The sequence below is a fragment of the Enhydra lutris genome, unplaced genomic scaffold (genome assembly GCF_002288905.1).
Source record: "Enhydra lutris kenyoni isolate GAN:26980312 unplaced genomic scaffold, ASM228890v2 scaffoldscaffold14, whole genome shotgun sequence".
Classification (NCBI taxonomy): domain Eukaryota; kingdom Metazoa; phylum Chordata; class Mammalia; order Carnivora; family Mustelidae; genus Enhydra; species Enhydra lutris.
Genome location: NW_019154098.1, coordinates 17,291,081 through 17,317,344, shown reverse-complemented (window position 1 = coordinate 17,317,344; position 26,264 = coordinate 17,291,081). Strand labels below are relative to the sequence as shown.

Here is a 26,264-nt window from a genome sequence, read left to right as displayed (position 1 = left end):
CCCCACACTCACATGTGCGCGCGCGCGCTCTCTCTCTCTCTCTCTCTCTCAAATAAATAAATAAATAAATCTTAAAAAAAAGTTATCCCTTTAACACAGGGAAGTAATGATCAGGTAAATGCAACTCAAAATAATAATGGGAATGCTAGGGTTTTTTTTTTTTTTTTTTGCCTGTTTGTTTTTTAATAAGAATACTCAATGTGATATTGAGGTATAGTCCCATTTCTTTTTTTTTTTTTAATATTTTATTTATTTATTTGACAGAGATCACAAGTAGGCAGAGAGGCAGGCAGAGAGAGGAGAAAGCAGGCTCCCCACAGAGCAGAGAGCCCAATGTGGGGCTCAATCCCAGGACCCTGGGACCATGACCTGAGCCGAAGGCAGAGGCTTTAACCCACTGAGCCATCCAGGTGCCCCGGTATAGTCCCATTTCTTAAAAAGCAATATAGCAATATGTATCAAAGACCTGGAAAATATTTAAAACCATTGGCCCAGGAATTCCACTTCTAGGACTCCACCCTAACTTAATAATCAGTGGCATGGGCCAAGATTTATATACAAAAATGTTAATTGCAGCTTTATTTATAATAGTAGGATCTGAAAACCAAATCTACAAAAGTAGGGGAAAAGTTAAGGGAACGATAGTCCGTTCATGCAGTTCTTTATAGTAATGTTAATAAATTTGATTTTTAAGAATTTTTTTTATTTAAAAAAATTTATTAGAAAGTAATACAGTTAACCCTCGAATAACATGGAGCTTAGGGGCACTAAGATCCATGCTGTGAAAAACCTGCATATAACTTTTGACTCCCCAAAAATATAACTATTAAAGTTTTTTTTTTTTTTTAAGATTTTTATTTGTTTGACAGAGAGAGACACAGTGAGAGAGGGAACACAAGCAGGGGGAGGGGGAGAGTGAAAGGGGGAAGCAGACTTCCCGCTGAGCAGGGAGCTTCATGCGGGGCTTGATCCCAGGACCTTGGGATCACGACCTGACCGAAGGCAGACACTTAATGACTGAGCCCCCCAGGCGTCCCTCCAAAAACATAACTATTAATAGCCTAGTATAGACCGGACGCTTTAATGATAACATAAATAGTCAATTAACACTTATTTTGTATGTTATATGTATTATATATCATATTCTTACAATAAAATAAGGTAGAGAAAAGAAAATGTTAAGAAAATCGTAAGAGAAAATAGATTTACAGAACTATACTGTAAAGACTGCGTGTAAGTGGACCCGCGCAGTGCAAACCTATGCTGTTCAAGGGTCCACTGTACATGTAAAAAAGTCAGGCAGTACAGAAACGTAAAAAGTAAAGGTACGAGTTGCTCTGTGAGATTGCTATGAGGAAAAGGGAGTTTTCTCTTTCCACTGGGGTTGCCAAGCCTGGAAACTATGAATATGGGGCTGCCGGCAGCGTCCTCCCCACAGCAGGAAGTGAAATCACCTGGGGATGAAGCCAAGCACTGAGAAGCAGTCTGAGAGCTGGGGAGAAAGAAGGTGGGGAAGAGGGCTCTGCTTCTGGTCCCTTGAGTATCTGCAGCTCGTCTTTTGACTCTGAGAGCCACTTCAGCGTCCTTCCCACTAAAGGAGCTAATAAACAGACTTTCTGCCTTGACTTCTAACTGAACGAGTCATGACTAATACTGGGCCAGCTGCTTTGTTGGAATCAAATTATAGTGCTTGTGCTATAATTCTATTCTAATGATCAATTAATTCTTCCAACAACATGAAATGAGGTCCATGCAGCATGAAATGGGTTTGGTAAACCACTAAAGACCCCTAAATAATCCCCTTTCTTCACGGTCACAAATCATCCTGGGAATAGGCATCTGGTTCACAGAATACAGCGTCTGGAACACTTATTTTTCCTTTTTATGAAACTTAGGACAGCAAGTATCCCTATTTAGTCTCATGTCATCTCCTCCAACAGACTTTCTCCAAGATCCAGAGTTAAAGGCTTTGGGGTCATAATCTACAGCACTTTCAATATGCTGGGATAGAACTCATCTGGGCCTGAAGATTTTTAACCCGTTTAAGGCAAATTGGTGCTTTCTTCTGCTGCACATATCTTGGCTTTAATTTGCTCTCACTGCTGTTTCCCTTATTCTTTACAGCCTGAGGATCATTTTCTTTGATAGAGAAAAGAGAAAACACCATCAAAATAGACATTGGACATTTGTTTCTTTCAGTTATATGGTCCCTTACGACATATCAGCTGGTCCCAAGCGACAGGATTATTTTTTCTTTTTCCTTCTCGCTTTTAATATTGAGCGTTAAAAATACCTCTTCCCCCAATTAAAAAAAAAAAAAAACCCTTTTGTGGTTAAACCTCAGTGTATTATGTGCTGCCTACTTCTTGATCTCCCTGTTCACATCTGTGGTCCTCTTTTATACTTTCCTTTGTTCTGTGACCTTTCTATAAACCCCAATCCTTTAACATCCTGATTTCACTGAGATTGGGGTTCTTTGAGTGTACTCTTATTTCTTCTTCAACCAGCTCTTTGGAGTTTATAGGTCAGAATCTGTTTCTAAGCATTAGAACTTTATTCCTCTGAAACCATATACCTTTTTATAGTCTCTACTATGAAGTCACATGCATATAAAAACACAATATTTTTTTTGTTAAAAAATTCCTACTTATGAGAAAGTTTGAAGCATAAAGAAAGTATGTTATGGCAGAGACTTGCTGGCTCTTCTCCACCCACATCTCTGTTGTTTGCCCAGCAACTTCAGACCATCTCCAGACTGGGTAAACCAGTGAACTCTGAAATCGGGTAGGCAACCCATGCCTACTCCAAGCGGGTGCAAACTTTCCTTGAGTACTTGTCCTTAGCCCTAGGTACCATATAGAGTTTCCTTATTTCTTTGGTTATACTTTTATTGGAGTTAATTTTTTTTTAAAGATTTTATTTGAGAGAGAGAATGAGATAAAGAGAGCATGAGAGGGGCATCTGGTTGTTTCAGTGGGTCAAGCCTCTGCCTTCGGCTCAGGTCACGATCTCAGGGTCCTGGGATTGAGCCCTATATCGGGCTCTGCTCAGCGGGGAGCCTGCTTCCCCTGCCCCCCTGCCTGCCTCTCTGCCTACTTGTGATCTCTGTCAAATAAATAAATAAAATCTTAAAAAAAAAAAAGAGAGAGAGAGCATGAGAGGGGAGAGGTCAGAGGGAGAAGCAAACTCTCCACTAAGTGGGGAGCCTGATGCAGGACTCAATCCTGGGACTCCAAGATCATGACCTGAGTGGAAGGCAGTTGCCCAACCAAGTGGGCCACGCAGGCACCCCTATTGGAGTTAATTCTTGGCATTCTACTTCCCTTTAGCAAGGTAGAGAAGGGGCAAAGGAGAGCAATCACCAACAGTGGCATGGGGATGCCTTAGCAGCCTGGGAGCCAGCTGGAGTAGAAGGCTCTCAGAATGCCTAGACGGGAATGGTGGGGTTGAGAGAGGAAGGGGAGGCTTGGTGAGGGAATGACTGCTCAGTGTATGACTCTGGGGGCCACAGATAACTGTGCACAGGCCATTGAAGGGCCTGTCAAAGAAGTGTGGGCAGGTGGCTGCCTGCCGGCCTCACAAGACTCTGGTTTCTGGGTTACGAGGGCTGCAGGAAGTTTATTGCCAAACCAAAACTGTTCGGTCACAGAGGAATCGGGTTTGAGCCTGTGACCGGGGCAGACCCCACTGGCTGTTCTCAGAACCACACTCCCAACTTTTGCACTGCCCCAGAAATTGCAGGAAGCTTCTTCTTCCAGCACACTTTACTGAGAAGGCTTAACTCCGTGCCCACTTTGAAGGAGAAATGCATAAAGGATTTCCATTATTTATCACAGAGCCTATATTGAAGTGTGTGTCAGAGCTGAGAGGCAATAATTGATAATGCATTGACGACACAAGGACTTATGCTTGAAGTCTTTAGGATTTGAGGAGGTGCTTTCAAACCCCCGATTGCAGATGGCCTATAAACTAAGAATTTCAGTTTTTATAATGGGAAGTACCCTGATCAGTTATGTATATTCATTACAAATATAAAGCAGTTCAGAAGGCTAATAAGTATGAAGTGACAGTCCTTCATACCATTCCTTCGTCAGAGATAAACAGTTTTAATTATTTGGTTCCTTCCTTCCAGACTGCTGGCAATTAAATACATGACTAACACAAAATGGATGCCTTGCAGATTCTTCTTGAACTTTTAAAAACTTACTCTACCAAGGAATCACTCTATCTTTCTGAGTCGACACACACAAATCTATAAGACATGTTACAACACGGTGAGATTTGGGGTTGCTATCCCTCTCTAAAACCGCCCCATCCCCCCTTTCCCCCTGGGTTCCCGCGGGCTCCAGGATAAAACTGCTAAAGCTTCGTTTTTCACATACAAGATTCTCTCATTTCACTTGCACAAGTCGAGTCTTCCGCGTCCCGTCTGGGTCCTCCACAGCCAGCAACCCCTAGCCCGGCTTTGAAGAGGGTCTCAGGCGCCTCCGGGAGACTACGGAAGCGCCGTTCAGGATCGAGCGGTTTACCAACCCCAAGCACTCCCAAGCCTCCTTCAAGCCACCTGCGGGCGACCTCTGACCTCCGCACTCTGACCCCATCCATGCCGTCACGGCCACCCCGAGCACGCCCGGGCCCCGCCCCAGCACACCCGAGCTCCGGCACGGCCCCGTACTGGCTCCACCCACCTGTCCGGGCCCCGCCTACCCGGAATCATTCAAGCCCCCTGTCCCAGGCTCCGCCCACTGGGAGTCCTCACGGCTCACCGCTACCCCCCAACCCCCGGGGTCCGCCCACTTCGCCCTGGCTCCACCCTCCCGGAACAGGCTCCGCGCTTCCCGCCCCGGCTCCGCCCACCGGAATCTGCAAAACCCGCGCAGCCTTTGGCTCCATCCACCCGGAACTTGCGCCTCCCTCCCGGGCTCTGCACGCCCGGAACCTGCGTCGCTCGCTCCCCCCAGACTCCGCCTACCCCGTCCCTGGCTCTACCACCCGGGAACTGCACCAGCTGCCCCGGGCTCCGCCCCGAGGACCTGTGCGGCCCGCCGAGCGCCGGCTCCTCCCCCGAAGCTTGCCCGCGGGACTGGTCCAGTCGCTTCGCCTCAGGCCCCTGCCCTGGCCCAAGCGAGCCAGCCATGGAGGGGGATGTGCCCGCCGCTGCAGCCGCCTGCTACCAGCCGGCCAGCCCCCCGCGGGACGCCTGTGTCTACAACAGCTGCTACTGGTGAGGGGGCGCGGGTGCAGCCCCCCGCATCTCCCTGGCGCAATAGGTCTCGGCGTCGCTGCCGGGCCCCGCCTCCTCTCGGCCCCTCCCTGGGGGCGCTTTAGGCCTCGACTGGCGGGTTTTCCCGCTTGGGGGATGAGGGAGCGGGAATGGCAGCCCTCGTCCCTGGAGTGGAGTGTAGGCATTTGGAGAAGGGGGAGGTGCGGAATTCCCACGAATGGTAGGGTCGGTGCTGCATTACTGATGCCCAGCGTTTTTCGCTTGGACATTTCTCAGCAAATCTCAGTGCTTGGGGGCCAGGAAGGGGAGGCAGAGGGTGGAACGCGGTGAAGCTTTGCAGATTACTTTGCTGAAGCCTTTGTGGTTTCACACTGGTGGGAAGGTCGTTTGAATTTTGGAAGAGAATGGAGGAACGGAGATTTTGCAGTAACTTTCCCAAGGTCATCAGCTAACAGCGACCAGGAATCCAGTTCAGGCCTTCTGGTACCAGAAACCATGATCTGAACCACCCTGTTGTTATTATCATACCCATTACATTTACGTAGAACTTGCTGTATGCCAAACATTGTTCTGATTCGCTCGTGTAAGCTAATTCATTTGAGCCCCACAGTAACCCTACCAGGTAGGTACTTTTGTTATCCCCGTTTTTAAAGATGAGAACACTGAAGCACAGAGGGGTGCAACTAATTTGCCTAAGGCCACATATCTTGTAAATGAAGAAATGGGGATTTACTTGTAGAGTTGACTCTGGAGTCCACACACTCTACCCCTGTAGCAGGCCACCTGTGTGGCTGAATCACCCCTCCTACCTTAGTCTTTTTCACTCCCACACCTGAGTAATGACATCTTCCCCAACCTCCCGTTGCAAAAGAAACATCAAGCCCATCTAAAACTACCTTTTCCTCCTTTAGCTGCTCATCAAACCAGTGTCACCAAGAAGTTAACATTTGTTCAGCTCTGACTGACCACAGGTCAGGGCCAGTGTCAGTGTTTTCATCCATGACTGGGAGATAGGTTCTGTCATTAACCTCATTTTACTAATGAAAAGAGGAAACCAGGGAGAGGCTGTGTCCCAAGATCAAACATCTAGCAAGAGGTGATGCGCTATGGAACTTCCATAGTGCAGGAATCTATGTTCTTAATGACTACACTTTATTTCTGCCTTACCTCTCACATGAATTCCTTTAGTTCTCGTCTATAGTGTCCATTCATTGTTTTATTTATTTATTCATTAGATAAATGTTTATGAGGCACTTGGACTGTGATGTACAGCTGTAGGGATTTTGGGATATAGGGCAGGGTAGACAAATTTCCTAGTAAGATCTCATGGTTCATATGTTTTGGTTCAGGGAAAGCAGGCAAAACCAAGTAAACCATGTTTGGTGTTAAGTACTATGAGAAAATAAAGCAAGGTAAAGGATGGTGACTCATTATTTCATCATGGATATTTAAGGCATTGTTGATAAAGTGGTATTTGCGCAGAGATCTGAAGAAAAAAAGGGTGGGGCGCCTGGGTGGCTCAGTGGGTTAAGCCGCTGCCTTCGGCTCAGGTCATGATCTCGGGGTCCTGGGATTGAGTCCCGCATCGGGCTCTCTGCTCAGCGAGGAGCCTGCTTCCCTTCCTCTCTCTCTGACTGCCTCTCTGCCTACTTGTGATCTCTGTCTGTCAAATAAATAAATAAAATCTTTAAAAAAAGAAAAAGAAAAAAGGGTGGGAGCTTTGTGGATATTGGAAGAAAATCATTCTAGATAGGGGAGTAGTGGTGCAAAGACTCAGAAGGAAGCGTGCAGGAGTTCCAGGAACAAGGGTGCTGGCACAGCTAGAGTGCAGTCATCTGGTGGAAGAATGGTAGAGAATGGACGTCTCTTCAATAGATGGTCTCCTTTAAGTTCCTTCAGCCATGGGCCAGGCCCTCCTTGACTGGCAGGGGCCTGTTCTAGTCCTTCCTTAGAGGCCTCTGCCCCGGTCTCCCCTATCCCCTTGGGTCCGGACCCTTAGCTGGCTTCACACTGCTGAAAGCTATTCTAAATTCTGATGAGCCTTAGAATCACCTGGGGGCTTATAAAGCCAGCAGATCTTAGGGTCCCACTCCAGAGAGTCTGGAGGTGTGGACGGTACCGTGGAGGAGTCTTAGGCTCATCCATTGATCACACTTTCAGGAATGCAGTCGAGGAGTCTTCGGCTCGTCCATCGATCACACTTTCAGGAATACAGTCATAGACCGTAAAGTCTGTCTCCTGAGCATAGCAAGTCATTTTAGATCTGGTCACCGTGTGTTTTTCCAGTCTCATTTCGAACCTGCCTTCTACGCTGTAACCCAGGGTTTCTCAGCTGTAGATCTTTATTGACATTTTAAGCATGCTAATGTGGTGGGGGGTCTTCCCGGTATTGTAGGGCATGTAGCGGCATCCCTGCCCCCTACTCACCTAGATTCCTGTAGCCTCCTCACCCAATTTGTGACAACCCAAAATGTCACCAGATAGCGCCAAATGTTCCCTGGGGGACAAAGTCGCCTGTAGTTGAGGACCAGTATTCTGCCCTGTCCTAACCTATCAGGTAGGCACACCTTACTGTGCTTGCCCTCACAGCTTCATATGATGTGAAATCAGTGCCTCCTGTCTGCTGCTTTCAGCTTCGGTCAGTTGTTACCTGTTTAGAACCAGCTGAATGATAATAGCAGTAACCAGTATTTCTGTGTGGCATAGGTGGTTGGCAGGGCACGTCTGATTCTCTTGTAATTGTTTTGTACTCTTCTGATGTTGGTTGAGCACCCGCTGTGTGTCAGGGATCCTTCCCTTCTGCATGCTTCTCTGACCTCAGTCCATCAGCAGGAACCCTTGCACAATCTTGACCTGAATGCTGCTTTGTTAGTCTTTCTGCTACAAAATAATCAACCAGTAGGTTGGAACATAATTATTATAATCTCCCCCCACCCTCATTTTAAAGAGGTTCTAGAACTCACACCAAATCTGGGTTCTTTTTATTCCCAGCAGTAACTCCCTGCATTTCTAAGAATAAACCCTTCATCTCCTTTTTAGACATGGAGCCCGGCATAGGGCTTGAACTCTGGATCCTGAGATCAAGACCTACGCTGGGATCAAGAGTTGGATGCTTAACTGAGTCACCCCGGTGCCCCAAGGCCCCCTTTTTTAAACATCAAATGTTTCTTGAGATCCTTCTACATGATATTAATTGTACTCTTGAAAAAAAATTGATAAAAAAGGACTACAGATTCAGTAACTCCTATATTTAAAATTTTTTTTCTCTTTGTAACATTCATACACACTTGAAAAATAATAGACAAACTTTGTCCATTCACATATGTATTCAGCTAGCCACAGTACTTGTGGTACACATGGATTCTCAGACTGTTCTTGTTAATTCTTTGCTCATCCTTGGGACTGGGGGAGGGGGAACAAACCAGGAGAAACCACTGACCTCTACCTCCTCTATCTTCCCATGTCTCTCAAAATTAATGACTCCCTCTTCTATGCATCTTTTATGACCTTCTATGATGCTTGCTTATTTATGGATCTGTGTGTCTCCTCTCATTGTCTGTGAGCGCTCATTTATCATTACATCCTTCAAGCACTTAGCATAGTGCTTTTATATCACAGGCTCTTGAAGATGTCTGTGATTAACTCCAGAATGTCTACAGGCTGGACAGACAAGTGTCTTCTGATAACTTGGTCTTAGAACATCCAGATTTTGGGGCGCCTGAGTGACTCAGTCAGTTAAGTGTCTGCCTTCGGCACAGGTCTTGATCTCCAGGTCCTGGAATCTAGCCCTGCATCCAGCCTGCTTTTCCCTCTCTCTTTGCCTGCAGCTTTCCCTGCTTGTGCTCTCTCTCTCTCTCTTTCAAGTAAATAAATCTTTTAAAAAAAAGAACATCCAGGTTTAAAAAAAATTTAGCTAACACATATTTTATATCATAATGAAACAGTTCCTTTTTGTTACTCCCTACTGCATATCCAATGGAAGTAGTCAGTCGCAGTCTTCTGTTATTACCTCTACTGCTACTTTTTCTGTAAGATTTCTTAGGCATTTTAGAGATCACAGGAAAAAAATACACTTCTCTTCAGTACTTTAAGTGTACTCGTATGGAACATTTAGGCAGGTAGACAAGGTCAAATCCGTGCATTGAAAGTGTGTCTCCATAAACTGGTGGTAGTTCTTAGTGCCAGGCGCACCTTACTTCATCTTCAGGTAACGTGGTTTAGATGTTTGGAAATTAGGCTTTGACAGATTGAGTCGAGTATGAGCAGAGTGTTGCTGTGGCTCATTTTGAAGAAGGTTCAGTGTTGGCTCATCAGAAAAAGATAAGAATCCCGAGCTGAGCTGTGAATATTCGCTGCCGGCAATGACTGTGCCTGTGTGGGAGTGTGCCTTTGGCCTCCAGTGTGGCTGGGTTTGATGTGCTGGGCATTGCTTTACTTAGGTGGTTCTGTCTACTGCTTTACATATCTAAACGCCTGTCATAGAGGAAAGGAGATTGATCTGGGGCAGAAGTATAGGAAGATGGATTTCAGTTCAGCCTGAGAAAGGACTTCCTAAAAATCAGGACTCTTGTATCAGAGGGATGCAGGGAATCCTACTCACAGAGTCTCCCTCCGAAAGAATTCCTTGGCATATCATGTAACTGTGCCCCAGGCCTTTCCAGCCAGAAGCCCTCCTCCCCAACACACTCATCTTGCCCCTTTGCTTAGGGGAGCAGTGAACCGATATTAACTAAGATTTATCAAGTTTTTATAATACGGTATGATTATATCCATTTTACATATGAGAAAAGCAGATACGCACTTCAAGATGTTCAAAGCTTCTTACCTCGTAAGTGGCTGAGTTGGAATTCCAGCTGTATCTCAAGTCCCTGGATCCAAAGCTTGTGGAGTATCGATGTAGCATATTATCAGCTATGAAATGCCTCTCTTCGCGAGCACTGCTGGGGCAGGTAGCGAGCACTCTGGAGAAAGGTTGGCCCATGGTATAAATTGGGTCACACCTTGTTGGGGGATGTTTTAGAGGAGGGTCATACATCCATCAGTTATTGGATGAGGTGGTGTTTAAAGTCTCTTCCAACTTTTTTATGTCTTCATCAGTCTTCTGTTCAAGTTTGAAAGACCCATTGTTTAATTGTATTGATTAAACTGTTATTTTATTTCAGTGAAGAAAATATTTGGAAACTCTGTGAATACATCAAAAATCATGACCAGTATCCTTTAGAAGAGTGTTATGCTGTCTTCATATCTAATGAGAGGAAGATGGTAAGTGGTGAGTGATTGTAGAAAGAGAACAAGAGATTTAGGGTGACAATAGGAACTAAATATAGTATGGGTCACATGGCCCCAAAATGTGCTTTATAAAATACCGGAACATTTTAAAATTTATTTCTGAATGAGATTTTTTTTTTTACCCCTTTCAGGGCATAGTTGAGTTAGAAAAGTTTAGTCCCTTATTTGTAGGTCAAGAAATAGATGATGGTCTGCACAAATTAAGTCCCTTCTCTTTAGGTATGAAGTTAGAGCTTTTTAAATTGCTTAGGCTAGAGCCACATTCTTTCAGGTTTGAAGTAAAGATGTTTTTGTCTCTGAAGTTTAAATAGAATTATGGTAAACTGACATGAAGTATTAAAAAAGCAAGCCCTTAAAAAAAAAGTAACTTAAAAAAGCAAGCCCTTAGAAAAAGTAAGCCCTTAATATTTTATAAAGCACTTAAAAATATTTAAAGATTTATATTTTTAAGTAATCCTTACACTCATTGCGGGGCTTGAACTCACAACCCTGAGATCAAGAATCACACATGCCTACCAAAGGAACCATCCTGGCACCCCCCCGTGAAGTACTTTTGTAAACATCATCTCATTTGATGCTAATGGAAACACAGTAAAGTAGGCAGGGTTCAGACAACTATCTCCGTTTTATAGATGAAGAAATAGAGGCTCAGGGAGGTCCCACGAATAATGTGGGAAAGCAAGACTTGAACCTGCCAGGCCTTCTGATTCCCTTTTGAGGTCTCTTTCTACTCTCCAAAGAACATCAGATAATTAATTTTTGCATTTTCATTGTTACGAACACTTGGAAGGATTTAGATTTCTTCTTCATTCACCTTGATAGTTCGTTGCTTAGAAATATTTTATATTTTATTTACCTATTACTTTAAAGAATTTAGTAGTGGTGTAACTGAAGTCTTGGCTTATGAAATTGATTGTATTTTGTAGATACCTATTTGGAAACAACAGGCAAGACCTGGAGATGGACCTGTGATCTGGGTAAGATGAGCAATACAGAGAACTTCTGGTGCGTTAGTACTTGTAATTCCCAAGCGGTCTATGTGTTTCGGTAAAGCAGAAATGATGGCGCAGTAGAGAAAGGCTGTGATAATTATTGATAGTTGACCTCTTGGGAATAGATTTTATTTTTTCTAAGGTAGTACTTACAGATATGTTTTTATTTAATTTTATTATTCTAGGAAAGACTTTATTTTTTTAATTATTATTTTTTTTCTTTTAGTGAGCTCTACACCCAATGTGGGTCTTGAACTCACGACCCAGAATCAAGAGTTACATGCTCTACAGACTGATCCAGCCAGGTGCCCCATATAGGAAATATTTTAAATAGCTGATGTGGCAGATGTGTTTGTGATCTAGGCTGTTACCCATTTAGCCTACTGGAAGGAACTTTGGCCATATCTGGTCCAGCTGTACATTCTATTATCTGGATATCATGTTAAAAGTATAGGTTTCTGACTTAGTTGATATAGAGAAGGGTTCAGGAGTTAGTGTTCTTTGCAGACTCCTGAGTCACCATGACTAACACTTGAAAAACCCAGATCTACTCCAGCTCTTCTGTTTTTCAGGTGAAGAAACAAGCCAATGGGGGCCTGGGTGGCTCAGTGGGTTAAGCCTCTGCCTTCGGCTCAGGTCATGATCTTAGGGTCCTGGGATTGAGCCCTGCATCGGGCTCTCTGCTCAGCAGGGAGCCTGCTTCCCCGTCTCTCTCTCTGCCTGCCTCTCTGCCTACCTGTGATCTCTGTCAAATAAATAAATAAAATCTTTAAAAACAAAACAAAACAAAAAAAACAAGCCCAGAAGACAGAGTGAGAAGCTCAAAGTTATCTAGCTGATCCTTTCCAGTACACATCTATGTGTCGCCTTAACCTGTCCCTCTGAAGAATTGTTTATGCTAATAACATGAAGATAAAGTAAAAGAAAAACTCCATTTGTGATAATGTAGCAAGCATCTTATTTCTGATACTTATTTAAAATAAGTTATCATGTGAATTGGTTTCATTCATTTATTTAACCTATATTTAAATAGACTAAAATCCCTGGTCTCACAGAGCACATGTTCTTGCTTCCTTTACCAGCAGGTGTTTTGCTGTGCTAATATTAAAGCCCAAATCCAGTTTTGGGGTTAAGTCCCAGTCCTCCCAGTGGTGGCCCTATGAACTGGACATGTTATTTACCTTCTTTCTTCAGTGTCCTCCTCTGGCTAGTAGTGTTGCGAGTCTTTTTTAAAATTTTTTATTTTTTAAGATTTTATTTATTTATTTGATGGACAGAGATCACAAGTAGGCAGAGGCAGGCAGAGAGAGAGGGGGAAGCAGGCTCCCTGCTGAGTAGAGACCCCAATTTGGGGCTCGATCCCAGGACCCTGGGATCATGACCTGAGCCAAAGGCAGAGGCTTTAACCCACTGAGCCACCTAGGTGCACCTGGTGTTTCGAGTCTTAAGTTAGATAACCTGTGAGAGACATTGTCCTGGTACCTGGTTCTGGTGCTCAAGCCTTTCTTCTTAGCAACAATAGCTACGTAACCCTTGTTGCAGACTGTCCACGTGCCCTGGAAGTCATCCCCGTGGCCGAGCCACTCAGCTGACTTTGAGTCATGGTCTGTCTTCTTGGTTTAGAGAAACTTGCAGGGAAAGGACCTGTGGTTATGTCCCTCTTACACAGTGTCTCATGGCAGCCCAGAATAACTCCTGTTATGGTAAGGCCTCCCATACCTGCCGGCAAATGTATCTTACTCACTGCTTCCTGTTATAGGAAATGGTACCCTGAGTGGAGAGAGACACCTAGTCCCAAGAAGCTGATCGCCTATCTGGGTAGGCGCTGAACCCCACTCCGAGAGTGAGGCTGCTTCTGGGTCCATATTCCTTGACTACCCATCTGTGCTATAAAGGCCACTTGGAGTTGAGGCCTGCTTTCCCTTTCCTTAATGGTCCCAGCAACAGTCTGTGGTAACCAACACTATGCTTATCTCCAGTTTATAAAAGAGGAAGCTCAGGCTAGAAGGGACGGGCCGGAGGTTTGACCCGAGGGCCCTCACTTGAAGCCACCTGCTCTTTGCCGCTGTCCCACTGCCCTCAGCATTTGACAGTTTCCCCCTTTCTGCTCCTCGAGCTCCTGGAGGGTCAGGACTTTCCTTTCTCATCTTTGCATCTTTATTTCAGCTACACAGTTTCTCACAAACAATAGAGAGTGTGCACTTCAAAGCCACTGGAATAGGAGTAGAGGATGTCAAGCGGAAACAGATTTTGGATAAGGCAGGGACTGGCTGTGGTAGGAAGTGGGAGACTCCTGGAGAGAAAGCCAGCCCGCAGGGGATGGCAGTGGGGAGAGAGGAGGAAAGCTTGCTGCGGAAGGACAGGACTAGTACGGACACAGCCAGGGGAAGGGGGGTTGCTCGTCCATTATTTATCTGGAGGGTAGCGTGCATTAAGGGGAGTGCAGGGCGTAAGCATCCATTTCTGAGGCTGTTGCTGCCTTATGAAGATAGCATTGGAGCCAGCGCAGGCTCTTTTGGCTTTGATGGCAGAGCATTTCCAGTCTCAATTAATCACCTTCCCCTCATCATAGGGTCAATGAACAACGTCTGAGAAAGTGCTCTGTAAGCCCTGAAGTCCTGGAAATAGAAGGTAGTGGTACTAATGCCACACTCATGTGATTGAGCCTTTCATCTCCCAGTCTTGTTCTCTGGGAGGCGCCTTCATAACTATCCCCCTGCCCCCACCGGCCCTTCCAGCTGGTAGCTGGTGCTGGGCAGTGCCCAGCATCGGGGACTCAGTGATGCCTCACAGCCGAGCTGCACAGGAGAAGTTGTCTTCATCTTTCCTCCTTAATGGCTACAGATGGGGGTTGGCCGATTTAACAACAACATTTTAAAAGTTCTTTCACATTCCAGGCTAGCCCAAGCAATCCCCTTGGTTAATACTTTGGAGGATATCCTTGCACAGCTTTTCCTTTGTATTCATATGCATGCGTGTGTACTTTGGAATGCATGTGTGTCTTTATACACACATAACTTTTTAAAATTTTTATTTTTATTTATTTTTTTAAACAATTTCTTTCTGTTTTTATTTACTTATTTTTTAAAGATTTTATTCATTTATTTGACAGAGATCACAAGTAGGCAGAGAGGGGGAAGCAGGCTCCCCACCAAGCAGGGAGCCCGATGGAGGGCTCAATCCCAGGACACTGGAATCATAACCTGAGCCGAAGGCAGAGGCTTTAGCCCACTGAGCCACCCAGGCGCCCCGACACATAGCTTTTTAAAAAAAATTTTTTTTTTTTTTTTTTTTAAGATTTTGTTTATTTGACAGACAGAGATCACAAGTAGGCAGAGAGGCAGGCAGAGAGAGGAGGAAGGAAGCAGGCTCCCTGCTGAGCAGAGAGCCCAATTCGGGGCTCAATCCCAGGACGCTGGGATCATGACCTGAGCCGAAGGCAGAAGCTTTAGCCCACTGAGCCACCCAGGCGCCCCCACACATAGCTTTTAAAAAAATAATACATTGGGGTGCCTATATATGTATATGTATATATAGACCTTTACATGTGTAGGGCCTCTAGGATGGGTTCCTAGAGGTAAAATTGTTAGGTCAAAGAGTATATAGTTAATGTATATGAACATTTCCACTACCTACTTAAGTGTTCTCTGTGACTGGACATTTAGTCCTTTTTTAGGGTTTTTGTGTTTGCTTTGTTTTATTTTGCTGTTTTAGGAAGTGTTGTACTGGTCTTTGTATTCATTGTTAATGATTATATATGCATTATTGCTATGACCTTGGAATTCACCATCATGAAGTAACTTGGTTAACTTCAGCAACTTTTACTTCTAGGATTACCATGTTGTCCTGCTTCATGTTTCAAGTGGAGGACAGAGCTTCATTTATGATCTTGACACTGTGCTGCCATTTCCCTGTCCTTTTGACACTTACGTGGAAGATGCCTTTAAGTCTGATGAGGACATCCATCCACAGTTCAGAAGGTGAGGAGATTCAGGATGGGTTTACCTTCTTTCTGAAGTTAGACCTTGATAGTTGTACGGAGAGTTTGTGTGAGTGTGTATGTATGTGATTTTGTGGGTTTCTTTTTGGCATTTGTTTTGCAAAGATCGCTTGATTTGGCATCACCATTGAGTTGATATTTGAAAATGATATGTGCTGTACAAAAGATTCAAAACGTTTTGAAGTTTTTTTTTTTTTAAAGATTTTATTTATTTATTTGTCAGAGAGAGAGAGGGAGAGAGAGCAAGCACAGGCAGACAGAATGGCAGGCAGAGGAAGAGGGAGAAGCAGGCTCCCTTGATGAGCAAGGAGCCCGATGTGGGACTCGATCCCAGGACGCTGGGATCATGACCTGAGCCGAAGGCAGCTGCTTAACCCACTGAGCCACCCAGGCGTCCCACGTTTTGAAGTTTTAAAAGTTGTCCGGCATAGGGGCGCCTGGGTGGCTCAGTGGGTTAAGCCTCTGCCTTCGGCTCAGGTCATGATCCCAGGGTCCTGGGATTGAGCCCCGCATCGGGCTCTCTGCTCAGCAGGGAGCCTGCTTCCCCCTCCCTCTCTGCCTGCCTCTCTGCCTATTTGTGATCTGTCTGTCAAATAAATAAATAAAATCTTAAAAAAAAAAAAAGAAAGAAACAAATACATATTTAAAAGTTGTCCAACATATAAAAGGTTGGCATTCTTTAAAAAATGGGTGTGATGAGATCCCAAACATTTTCTTTTTTTTTTTTTTTTTAAAGATTTTATTTATTTATTTGACAGAGAGAGATCACAAGTAGGCAGAGAGGCAGGCAGAGAGAGGAGGAAGCAGGCTCCCTGCTAAGCAGAGAGCCCGATGCGGGGCTCGATCCCAGGACCCTGAGATCATGACCTGAGCCGAAGGCAGAGGCTTTAACCCACTGAGCCACCCAGGCGCCCCCCAAACATTTTCTGAAAGCCATTTTGGGGATTTCTCTCATCCACGTGTATGTGGGTGGGTGAGTGGGTGGGTGGGGTGTGGCCTTAATGATGAGAAAATTGAGAGGTCTGTGATGGCAGCACCTGAACTCATGTTGCCCTTTACTCCTGATACACAATCGAGTAAATCAAGGCCCCTGGACATATTTCTATGCCTGTGTAGTTTTGGATTTCAGCTGATCTTTCTCATGGCTCCTTTAATACGTGATAAAACTATATAGATATTTGTGTATTACTGATCGTACAAAAATGCCTGGGTACTTCTGTGTGTGTCCTAGATAATGAGTCTGTATAAAAATCGACTGGATATTTCGCTGTGAAACCTTCCTAATGTATACGAATGTTGCTTTATCTGCAGGAAATTTAGAGTGATCCGTGCAGATTCATATTTGAAGAACTTCGCTTCTGACCGATCTCACATGAAAGATTCCAGTGGGAACTGGAGGGAACCTCCTCCTTCGTACCCCTGCATTGAAACTGGAGGTGAGCCAGAGGTGCCTTCTCCGGGAGGTTTCTGACCACCGTGCAGATCAGCATTGCCCCTTAACCAGGGACAAAAATTGTGTGTTACTCTTTGTACGACACTCCCTGAGTTGTAAGAAGGTCAGAGGGGGCACAGATGTGTGTGTTTATTAGGTTCAGGAGTTGAGGCCCAGAGAGCAGGACTGGAAAGTGTATGAGCTCACAGAGAGGGGAGGTGCTCAGGAGCAGAACCACGAGACTTGCACACCGCTAGCGTGCTGGGTGTGCCTACTGCCGGGACACTGGGCTTCAGGAGGTCTGCGTGCTTGGGTCATTTAACAGTGGGACAAGTAGAATCTTGCCGTGGTGGGGTTTCACGTTAAGGCGAAAGTCCCTAGGCATCCTTGCGTGATGTGAAATGTCATTTTCCTGGCTCTGTGATAAAATCTGCATTAGAAGAAAGTGAGAGCTGGCAGGTTTTATTGTACCACTCATCACATTTATGTGCTTTTAGGCAGCCGTCCAATTAATAATTTTCTGAGAGTTAAGTAGATAAAGAGTTCTTCACCCTATTACTATTGTTTGCCATTCACAGGAGCTTGAAACATTATTGATGTTTGTACGTAATTTGCAACGTTTGCCATTTCTGGGTGGGGTCATCCCGTCCCAGGGATGAGACCTTCTGCGTGCAGGTTGCTCTCTAAGCTATACAACACACCAGAAAAATAGGACAGTGGCATCCGGAGTTGAGCAAGGAAGAAAGTAAATCTGTTTGGTGTATTTGAACACTGAAAGAGGATTCAAATGGACTTTTGAGGCTCTCTGTGAAAAGCTCTCTCTCATGATTTTAAACATTTGTACTGGAATTGCTTTTGGGTCTGCCAACCTGCTTGCTAGCCTCAGCGTTAGAACTGGGACAGCTCCTAGGTTAGGAAGGGGTGTCATAGATCTTCCTTTTAGTCTCAGGCAAGCTGCCGTATATGGTGTGGCCTGGGACAGTGTGCCTTCTGCCACTGCCCTCCCCCTTTTCTCTTCAGACATGAGGCTCCAAGGCAGAGCCTAGCACGTAGCAAGCACTCAGTAAACACCAGCCTGTCAGCCCGGATCCTCTCTGAGTCATTCCTTTCAGTTTTGATGACTACTGCCCAGTAGATGCTATTTTGTGTCAGGCTTTGGTGCCGGCCGCTTTACATAGTCGTTTAATAGAATTTTCCCCACAGCTCAGGCAGGCTTTATTTTCCACATGTGGTGGATGCATAAAGTGAGGGGCATGGAGGTTACGCCCTTTGCCTCGGGTGCACAGCCAGGCAGGATGAGCGGGCGGCCTGGTGCAGGCGGTTTCTGCCTTGCGTGTGCTTAGTTCATCAGGGACCTCCTGAACTTGAGATTGAAACTGAAAGGAATCTGCTCTGAAGTGTGGGGCGAACATATGGGTTTCCCATGTCCGAATGTGACCCACTGTAACGGCTTCTCATGTGGTGAACTCAGTACTTCAAATCCTGTGTTTGTCAAAGGATTATATTTGAAGTTAGGATAAGGGAGAATTACTTTTAGCTAATTAGTAGTGTTTTATAAAAAAAAATGAAGGTTAAAAAAGAAAAAAATGGTTCAAGGAAAATACTGACCCTTAATGCCTGTTTCAGGTACTTTAATAGCATTTCCCTGCGTCCCCCGCGCTCTGTGGTGGGATTGATTCTTAGGGCTTGAATTGAGTGTATTTGGTATGTTGACTGTTAGGATTATATGATTAATAATTTTGGTGGCCATATGTCTGCAAGACCACTCTTCGGTTCAGCATTTAGTGTCCACCCCCCCCCCCCGGGGCCATGGGAAGGAAACCGAAATTTATAATCGTATCACCTTGTCCTGAAGAGTTAGTTCCAGCACTGGTCACTGATGGCTCAGTTTTCAAAGACATTTCCTAAGTCTTGGGCTGAACTGTAGAGCACACCAAATTTCTCCCTCTCTTTTCTGAGTCCTTTCCTGCCTTTTGTCTGCATATACCTCCCATCCTCTTGCTTCCTAATGTATAGCAACAGTGGTTTATTTGAACCAAGCTGGAGGACCAGTAGTGTTAGGTGAACAGAAATGTTACAGTCCCCCCCCATGGGCGAGGTTAGAAGAGACAGATATTTATTTGTTATACCTTGATCTCTCTAAAATAATTTTTATTTATATTTTGTTTTTAATACATTGATCTTTTTACATGATGAATGACTGCAGATAGTAATCATTTTTTATTTAGTTATGTTAAGTCTTAGAAAACGAAAGAGAAAAGGGGGGATGCCTTAGAAAACAAATGCTATATTTCAAAAGTTGAGATTTCTTTTTAAAGGCATTTGTTAAAAATTTTCGCAAGCCTGCTGGCCTCTGCGGAGTCTGGCACCTAGCCAGGTCAGAGGGAACTCCCACCCCATCTTTCCTGATAGGTGCCTGTCTTCCCTTTATTTCTGGTTAGATGGGGATCTGGCATTCCCAGCTCTCTGATGACTTCAATAAAAGTTCTGTGTCTGCTGAGTATCTAGCTTTTGTGTTAGAAGGGTGTTAGCAACTCTGTTTCTAGTTTTCTGCATCCTCAGTGCTTATGTTCATTTTCGAAAGGTACAGTTGTGGGGTCGCATGTACTAGTCCTACATGTTTTTGCTTTCAGTTGTTTAAAGCAATCTCTCTCTTGTTTTCTGTTTGCCTGGGCTCTGATCTTGTTTTGTTACGCTGAGTGTTTTCCCTCTCAGTTTTTTTTTTTTTTTTTTAATATTGTATTTATTTATTTGACAGAGAGACACAGCGAGAGAGGGAACACAAGCAGGGGGAGTGAGAGAGGGAGAAGCAAGCTTCCCACCAAGCCGGGAGCCTGATGCGGGGTTCGATCCCAAAATCCTGGGATCATGACCTGAGCCCAAGGCAGACGCTTAACGACTGAGCCACCCAGGTGCCCCACCCCTCTCAGTATTTTTAAAGGTTTTTTTTTTTTCTTCGTCACTAGTTTTTAGCATTTTGATTATGATGGACTGTAGTGTAGTTTCCTTTAAGTTTACTCCACTCGAGGTTTGTTAAGATCCCGAGATTGGTGGATTTATAGCGTTCATCCAATTTGAAAACTATGGCTGTTATTTCCTTGAATATTTTTTCTTTTCTTTTCTTTCTTTTTTTTTTTAAGATTCTATTTATTTATTTGAGGTGGAATGAGAGTGAGAGAGAGCGAGCACAAGCACGGGGAGTGGCAGGCAAAGAAAGAAGCAGACTTCCTGCAGAGCTGGGAGCCCATTGCAGGGTTCGATCCCAGGACTCTGGGATCATGATCTGAGCTGAAGGCAGACGCTTAACCGACTGAGCCGCCCAGGCGCACCTGCTTGTACATTTTTTTCTGACCACCCACCCTCCTTTAAATTCTTTTTTTTTTTTTTTTAATTTTTTAAAAATTTATTTGCCAGAGAGAGATCGCAAGTAGGCAGAGAGGCAGGCAGAGAGAGAGGGGGAAGCAGTTCCCCGATGTGGGGCTCGATCCCAGCACCCTGGGATCATGACCTGAGCTGAAGGCAGAGGCTTTAACCCGCTGAGCCACGCAGGCGCCCCCCTCCTTTAAATTCTTGTTCTTCAGCTACACATGTGTTAGATGGCTTGGTATTATTCCTGTAGGTCAGTGATGTTCTCTTTTTTCTTTGGACTTTTTCTCTACTTGCTTCGTTTGGAATAATTCCTCTATTTTGGCTCTAAATTCATTGCTCTTGTCTTCTGCATTCACGAATTTGTTGTTAATCTCATACAACACACTTTTTTTTCCATTTTACATATTTTATTTTTTTATGTCTAGAAATTCCATTTTGGATTGATTTAATATCTTTCGTTTCTCTCTCTTTTCATCATGCTCATGTTTTTCTTTACCCTTTTTGAACATATGGGGCATGTTTTTAATAGCTGCTCCTTGTCTGCTGGTTCCATTATTTCTGTCATTTTGGTCCATTTCTGTTGATTGATTTCTCCCCTGGTTTTGGGTCATATTTTCCTGTTTCTTTGTGTGATTTGTAAAATTTGGTTGGAGGCTGGACTTTGAATTCATGCTGTCAGTTGCTGGGTCTTGAGGTCTTTTTTAAAAACAGTGTTGGCATGCAGTTACGATACTGGGAGTCAGCTGGGTCCTTTCCACGCTTGTTTTTAAGCTTTTTTAGCGCTGGTCCAGAGCAGCCTTTCGTCTAGTGCTAATTTAGCCCCAGGGCTCTGGTGCCGCCCTTCTAAGGACTCTACAAATGCTCTGTGCCTTACAAGTTCTCTCTCCCCAGGCTGGTGGGGACTGTGGAAGTTCTGCCAGTTCTTAGATCGGTTACATTCTGGTGCTCCTTTCCTGGCCCTGGGAGGTCAGTCCCAGCCAAAGACTTGGGTGTGTGTCATGGTCAGGGTAGGTGGGGAGTAGTGGGGGGGGGGTCTGCTCTGCACCTCCTTCTCCTGGACCCCCTGCGTCCAGCTGCCCAGGATGTCTGTCTTCTCGCCTCAGGGAGACTGCCATGCTGGGTGTGTTCCCCTCTGTGTGCTGGGGTCTGAAAACTGCTCCTGAGGTCCACTGGGGGAATCCCAGGGCTCCCCTTACTTGTTTCTACTTCCTTAGGAATCCTAGGTGTGTGCTGCCTGTTGTCCCACCATCTGGAAAAAGTTGTTAAATATATTTGCATGGTTTTCTGTAGGTTTACGGTGGAAGAGTAGTTTCTGTAACAATTTTTTGCTGGGCAGAAACAGCAATATGTACACACTTAAACATTTTCTTCAGTGTGGAGAATTTAAATCATATACTGAACTGGACTAAATAGTGTGTCAGATTTTCAACAGTTACCAGCTCATGGCCAGTCAATTCCCATCCACTTGCCGCCTTCTCATATTATTTTGAAGCCAGTCTCAGATACTATGTCATTTCAACTCTAAATGTTTCAGCATGGATCTCTAAAATAGAAGGCTTTCTTTAAAAAAAAAAAAAAAAAAAAGACCATTGTACCATTATTTTAGCTAAAAAAGTTAACAGTAATTCTTTAAAATCATCATCTAGCTATCTAGCCAGTGTTCACATTCACAGTTATAAAGTCATAAAGTCATCATTTAAAAATTTTTTTTGATTATTTATTTATTTATTTGACAGAGAGGGAGATCACAAGTAGGCAGGCAGAGGGAGAGGGGGGGAAGCAGGCTCCCCGCTGAGCAGGAAGCCCGACGTGGGGCTCCATCCCAGGACCTGAGATCATGACCTGAGCCGAAGGCAGAGGCGCCCCAGGTGCCCCATCTTTTTTTTCTTTCTAAAGATATTATTTTTAAATAATCTCTACATCCAGAATGGGACTTGAACTCACTACCCTGCGATCAAGAGCTATATGCTCTACCAACTGAGCCAGCCAGGCACCCCCATATCCTCTTTTTTAATACAGTTTGTTTATTTGAATCAATGTCCTAATGAGATCCCTACATTGTATTTGGTTATGTCTCCTAAGAGTTTTTTTTAAATATATAGATTCCTTGCCCAGCTCTTTTTTTCTTATAATTTGTTTGTTGAAGAAACTGGGTCCAAGAGAAGCAGTCTAGATATTGCTGATTTTGTCTCTTTTGTAGCCTCTGAATTTCCTATAATTTGGCAGTTGAATCCAATAAACTAGTAGTTTGATTATTCGTGCATTTTGCAGAGGGTTAACCCACTGAACCACCCAGGTACCCCTTCATTTAAATTTTTGTTTTGGAATAATTTTAGACTTTTGGGGTGCCTGGATGGCTCAGTTGGTTAAGTGTCTGCCTTTGGCTCAGGTCATGATCTCAGGGTCCTGGGATCGAGCCCCGAGTCGGGCCGCCTGCTCAGCGGAGAGCCTGCTTCTCCATCTCTCTCTGACCCTCCTCCCTCGTTGTTCATTTTCTCTCTCTCTCTCAAAATAAAATAAAATAAAAATAATTTTAGACTTCTAAAAAATTTGCTTAAACACTAGAGCATTCCCATACCCCTTTACTCTGATTTCGCTAATGTTGAATTTTATATAACCATAATGTAATAACTGAAACTAAGAAAATGATGTCCTTGACATAGAAGTATTGGTCTAGTCCTGTTGACTTGCAGACCTTACCTAAGTTTTGCAAGTTTTCCCACTAATTTCTTTTCTCTGGTTCAGAATCTGCCCTGTGATACTACATTTAGTTGTCCTGTCTCCTCAGTCCCCTGCAGTCTCTGACAGGTTTTTTTTTTTTCCCTTTCCTTTTATAACTTTTACAGTTTTGAAGAGCACCGGTCAGTTATTTTGTAGCATGTCCCTCAATTTGGGTTTGTTTGATGTTTCTTCATGATTAGATTGAGTTAAGCGTTCAAGAGCCCTTCTCCATTTGAATACTTTCCCCTACCTTTGGTCTTCTGGGTTGCTTTATTGTGTTTTCAATGGACATTTCTTTCATGAATTTTTTAGATTCCAAAATGAACCTGAATGATTTTATCAGTATGGATCCCGAGGTAGGATGGGGAGCTGTCTACTCCCTATCTGAATTCGTACATCGGTTTGGCAGTCAGAACTACTGAACTTGACATCTGGATGTAGAACCATGGAGAAATTCTAGGACATGATCAGTCCATCCCTTCATTGGGGACAGCAAACACTATGGTACCTTTGGCTTGGAATTATATTTTCCTCTTTTAATTCAGTTGAGTTGAAACATGGGTGAACAAAAAAAATTAAAAAAAAATTTTTTTGGATATGTTAGGTGAAACTTGATGTAGTGTATATTTACTAAGATATTCCAACACTCATTTGTTAAAACATGTGATAACTTATGCCAGTAATTGCTTTTGTTATGATAGATGTGTGGACTTTGTGTTTGTTCTGGATGTTTCATTTCTCTCCAGCTACACTGTACGCTCCTTAAGGGCAAGGCTGTGGTTCATTGCTCTGTGACTCCCTCCAGTCCCTCCAAGGTGCCCAGAAAATGTTTGCTGGTGATTGTGCTGCTGCTTGAAGAGGGCTGGTACTGTGAGCTGAATCAGCAATAAGTAGTAGTCTTTTTGGACTATTATGTTCTTAAGAAAAGATTGAAGCCCTCTCAGGCTTGAGTGTTATTTGGTCTATTTATATATGTTTTTAAATAAAATTGATTGAAAAGTAATTTTGTTTTGAAGATTTTGTGTCACCCTTGATGATCTGAGATACCCAAGAATATCTCACTTGTAGATGGGAACCATTGCTTTAAAATATGTGTATCAATCTTCCTTCTTTTTTTTTTTTTTTGTTTTTTTTTAAAGATTTTATTTATTTATTTGACAGAGAGAGATCACAAGTAGACAGAGAGGCAGGCAGAGAGAGAGAGAGAGAGAGGGAAGCAGGCTCCCTGCCGAGCAGAGAGCCCGATGCGGGACTCGATCCCAGGACCCTGAGATCATGACCTGAGCCGAAGGCAGCGGCTTAACCCACTGAGCCACCCAGGCACCCCTCAATCTTCCTTCTTGAAGATGTTTTAGAAATTGACTTTCATCATAGAATTCCAAATAAAAGATATTTGGCATTAAACCGGCATATACAGCGTTAACTCTCACGCATGTCTTGACATGATTCTCCTGTAATAATGAACAGTTTCTGAAAGCAAGGATGTCCAGGCTTTTGATCTTAGATGAGTTTTCTGCTTATTGAGAAACTTTCATTTAATGTGGATCCTCTGCCTTGTGCTATGGCGGGATACCTGCAGTCGTTACTCAAGAATCAGTCAAAGGAAATCTCATATATCCATTTGGGTCAGCTGACCAGGAGGATTCTGGGAGAAAGTGAGTGAACCTTTGGTAAGAGGAACACAAACACAACCTCTTAAGTTATTTTATAATTTAGAACTAATTATAGATCTCATACTTGCATATCTTTGTTGGCTTTTAGATGGTCATTTAAAAAGCATGCAGCTAAAATGAGGAAGATAAATTTCGGCAGGCTGTACTATGGAAATGCTTTGTCTTGAGCAGAAAGTTTCAGAGGGACCAAAAGATTGTAATCTGATTTACAAACTGGATTTTTGGAGGGTCTTTTTTTTTTTTTTTTTTTTTTTTTTGCCATTTTATGAGCAGGTTTCCAATCTGGTATTCATAACTGTGTCTAGTACAGATGAATCAGACAGTGCGTGTGTGTGTAAGTTTGAACTTGGCAGCCAACTTGTCTTGAAATTGAAACCCCTTATATCTTGCCAGTATAGGGAGTGAGTTTATAGTTTTAAGCCTGTTAAAGTGTCCAGTGGTCACAATCTGGAGTTAGAAGCAAAAGAGGATATTTGTTGTTTCTTTTCTACCTACCACTCCCCTCCTACAGCTCCTTTTGGGAACCCCTTCTTTGCATATGTAAAGGCGTTTGGCCTAAGCTGGCAGGGGCCTGGAGCCTACCCCTGGACAAGTCTAAGAAAGACCTGTCACAGAGTCCTCTGGATTTGCTGTATTAACATTCAAGGATTAAAAAAAAGAAAAAAATCTCTCCTTGAGGAATGCTAAACTAGGGGCCTGGGAGTTTGGGGCTCGTGGTGGGTATTCTGACTGTCGCAGAAGGGCTGTGCATTCTGACTGTGGCAGAATGCAGCCTGGCAGAGCTGAGAGCAAAGCAAAAACCCTGAAGGCATGTGTGAGTTCCTGGATCTTTCTCTTGCTTCGAGCCAGCGGCCACTTTGGAACTTCCCAGTTACATAAACCAGTGGATTCCGTTTTCTCTTCAGCTTATGTGACATGGATTGCTGTCAGTTTTAACTGAAAGGTAAGTTCCCTTGTGAGATTTTTCTTTGAAAGTTGTTTATCAGAAACTGTACTTTTTGTCTTTTGATGCTTAATTTTTCCCTGAGGTCAGAGTTGCTTCTCTTTACACTCATCATGTGTGAGAGAACTGAATAAATACTGACAAATGCTGTCTGTTTGGAAAGAGGAACTTTCAAGAAAAGCAGGGGACTAAAATAGAATTTGTGAGTTGACTTGGAAAATAAGAAGAATGAGGTATTTCTGAGAATCTGACATATGACGGAGCAGGGAAGCAGATTCCACAAGGTAAACCGGCTCCTAGGTCAGAGGAATGGACTCTGATGGGAGAGATTACCAGGGTTCATAAGAAGGATTATGTATTTCATAAGCAGGGTTGGTTAGCGGTGGAAGTAAAGGGGAACTGTTTTGTGTATGTGGTTTTCTGAGCTTATTTATTTATTTTTTATTTTTTTATTTTTTTTTTAAAGATTTTATTTATTTATTTGACAGAGAGAAATCACAAGTAGGCAGAGAAGCAGGCAGAGAGAGAGGAGGAAGCAGGCTCCCCGCTGAGCAGAAAGCCCGATGTGGGGCTTGAACCCAGGACCTGGGATCATGACCTGAGCCTTCGGCTCAGGTCATG

The 26,264-nt window shown here is 43.9% G+C and overlaps 1 protein-coding gene across 5 annotated transcripts in view; it reads left to right on the top strand.

Annotated features, from left to right (window-relative positions):
• The first annotated feature begins 5,064 nt into the window (after nucleotides 1–5,064).
• Nucleotides 5,065–26,264, top strand: part of LOC111146822 (WDYHV motif containing 1) — a 68,606-nt gene continuing 47,406 nt past the window's right edge. For 3 of the 5 annotated variants that reach the window (XR_002640566.1, XR_002640564.1, XR_002640565.1), the window contains exons 1-5: nucleotides 5,089–5,224; nucleotides 10,387–10,486; nucleotides 11,440–11,490; nucleotides 15,337–15,485; nucleotides 16,817–16,941. Coding sequence is in view for 2 of the 5 variants with exons in the window: in XM_022502519.1 (XP_022358227.1) it covers nucleotides 5,136–5,224; nucleotides 10,387–10,486; nucleotides 11,440–11,490; nucleotides 15,337–15,485; nucleotides 16,817–16,941; nucleotides 23,340–23,449 (624 nt within the window). In the remaining 3 variants the exon portion in view is untranslated. Of the gene's footprint in view, nucleotides 5,225–10,386; nucleotides 10,487–11,439; nucleotides 11,491–14,472; nucleotides 14,503–15,336; nucleotides 15,486–16,816; nucleotides 16,942–23,339; nucleotides 24,025–26,264 lie in introns of those variants that run through there. The other 2 variants (XM_022502519.1, XM_022502520.1) reach the window with 2 other exon arrangements.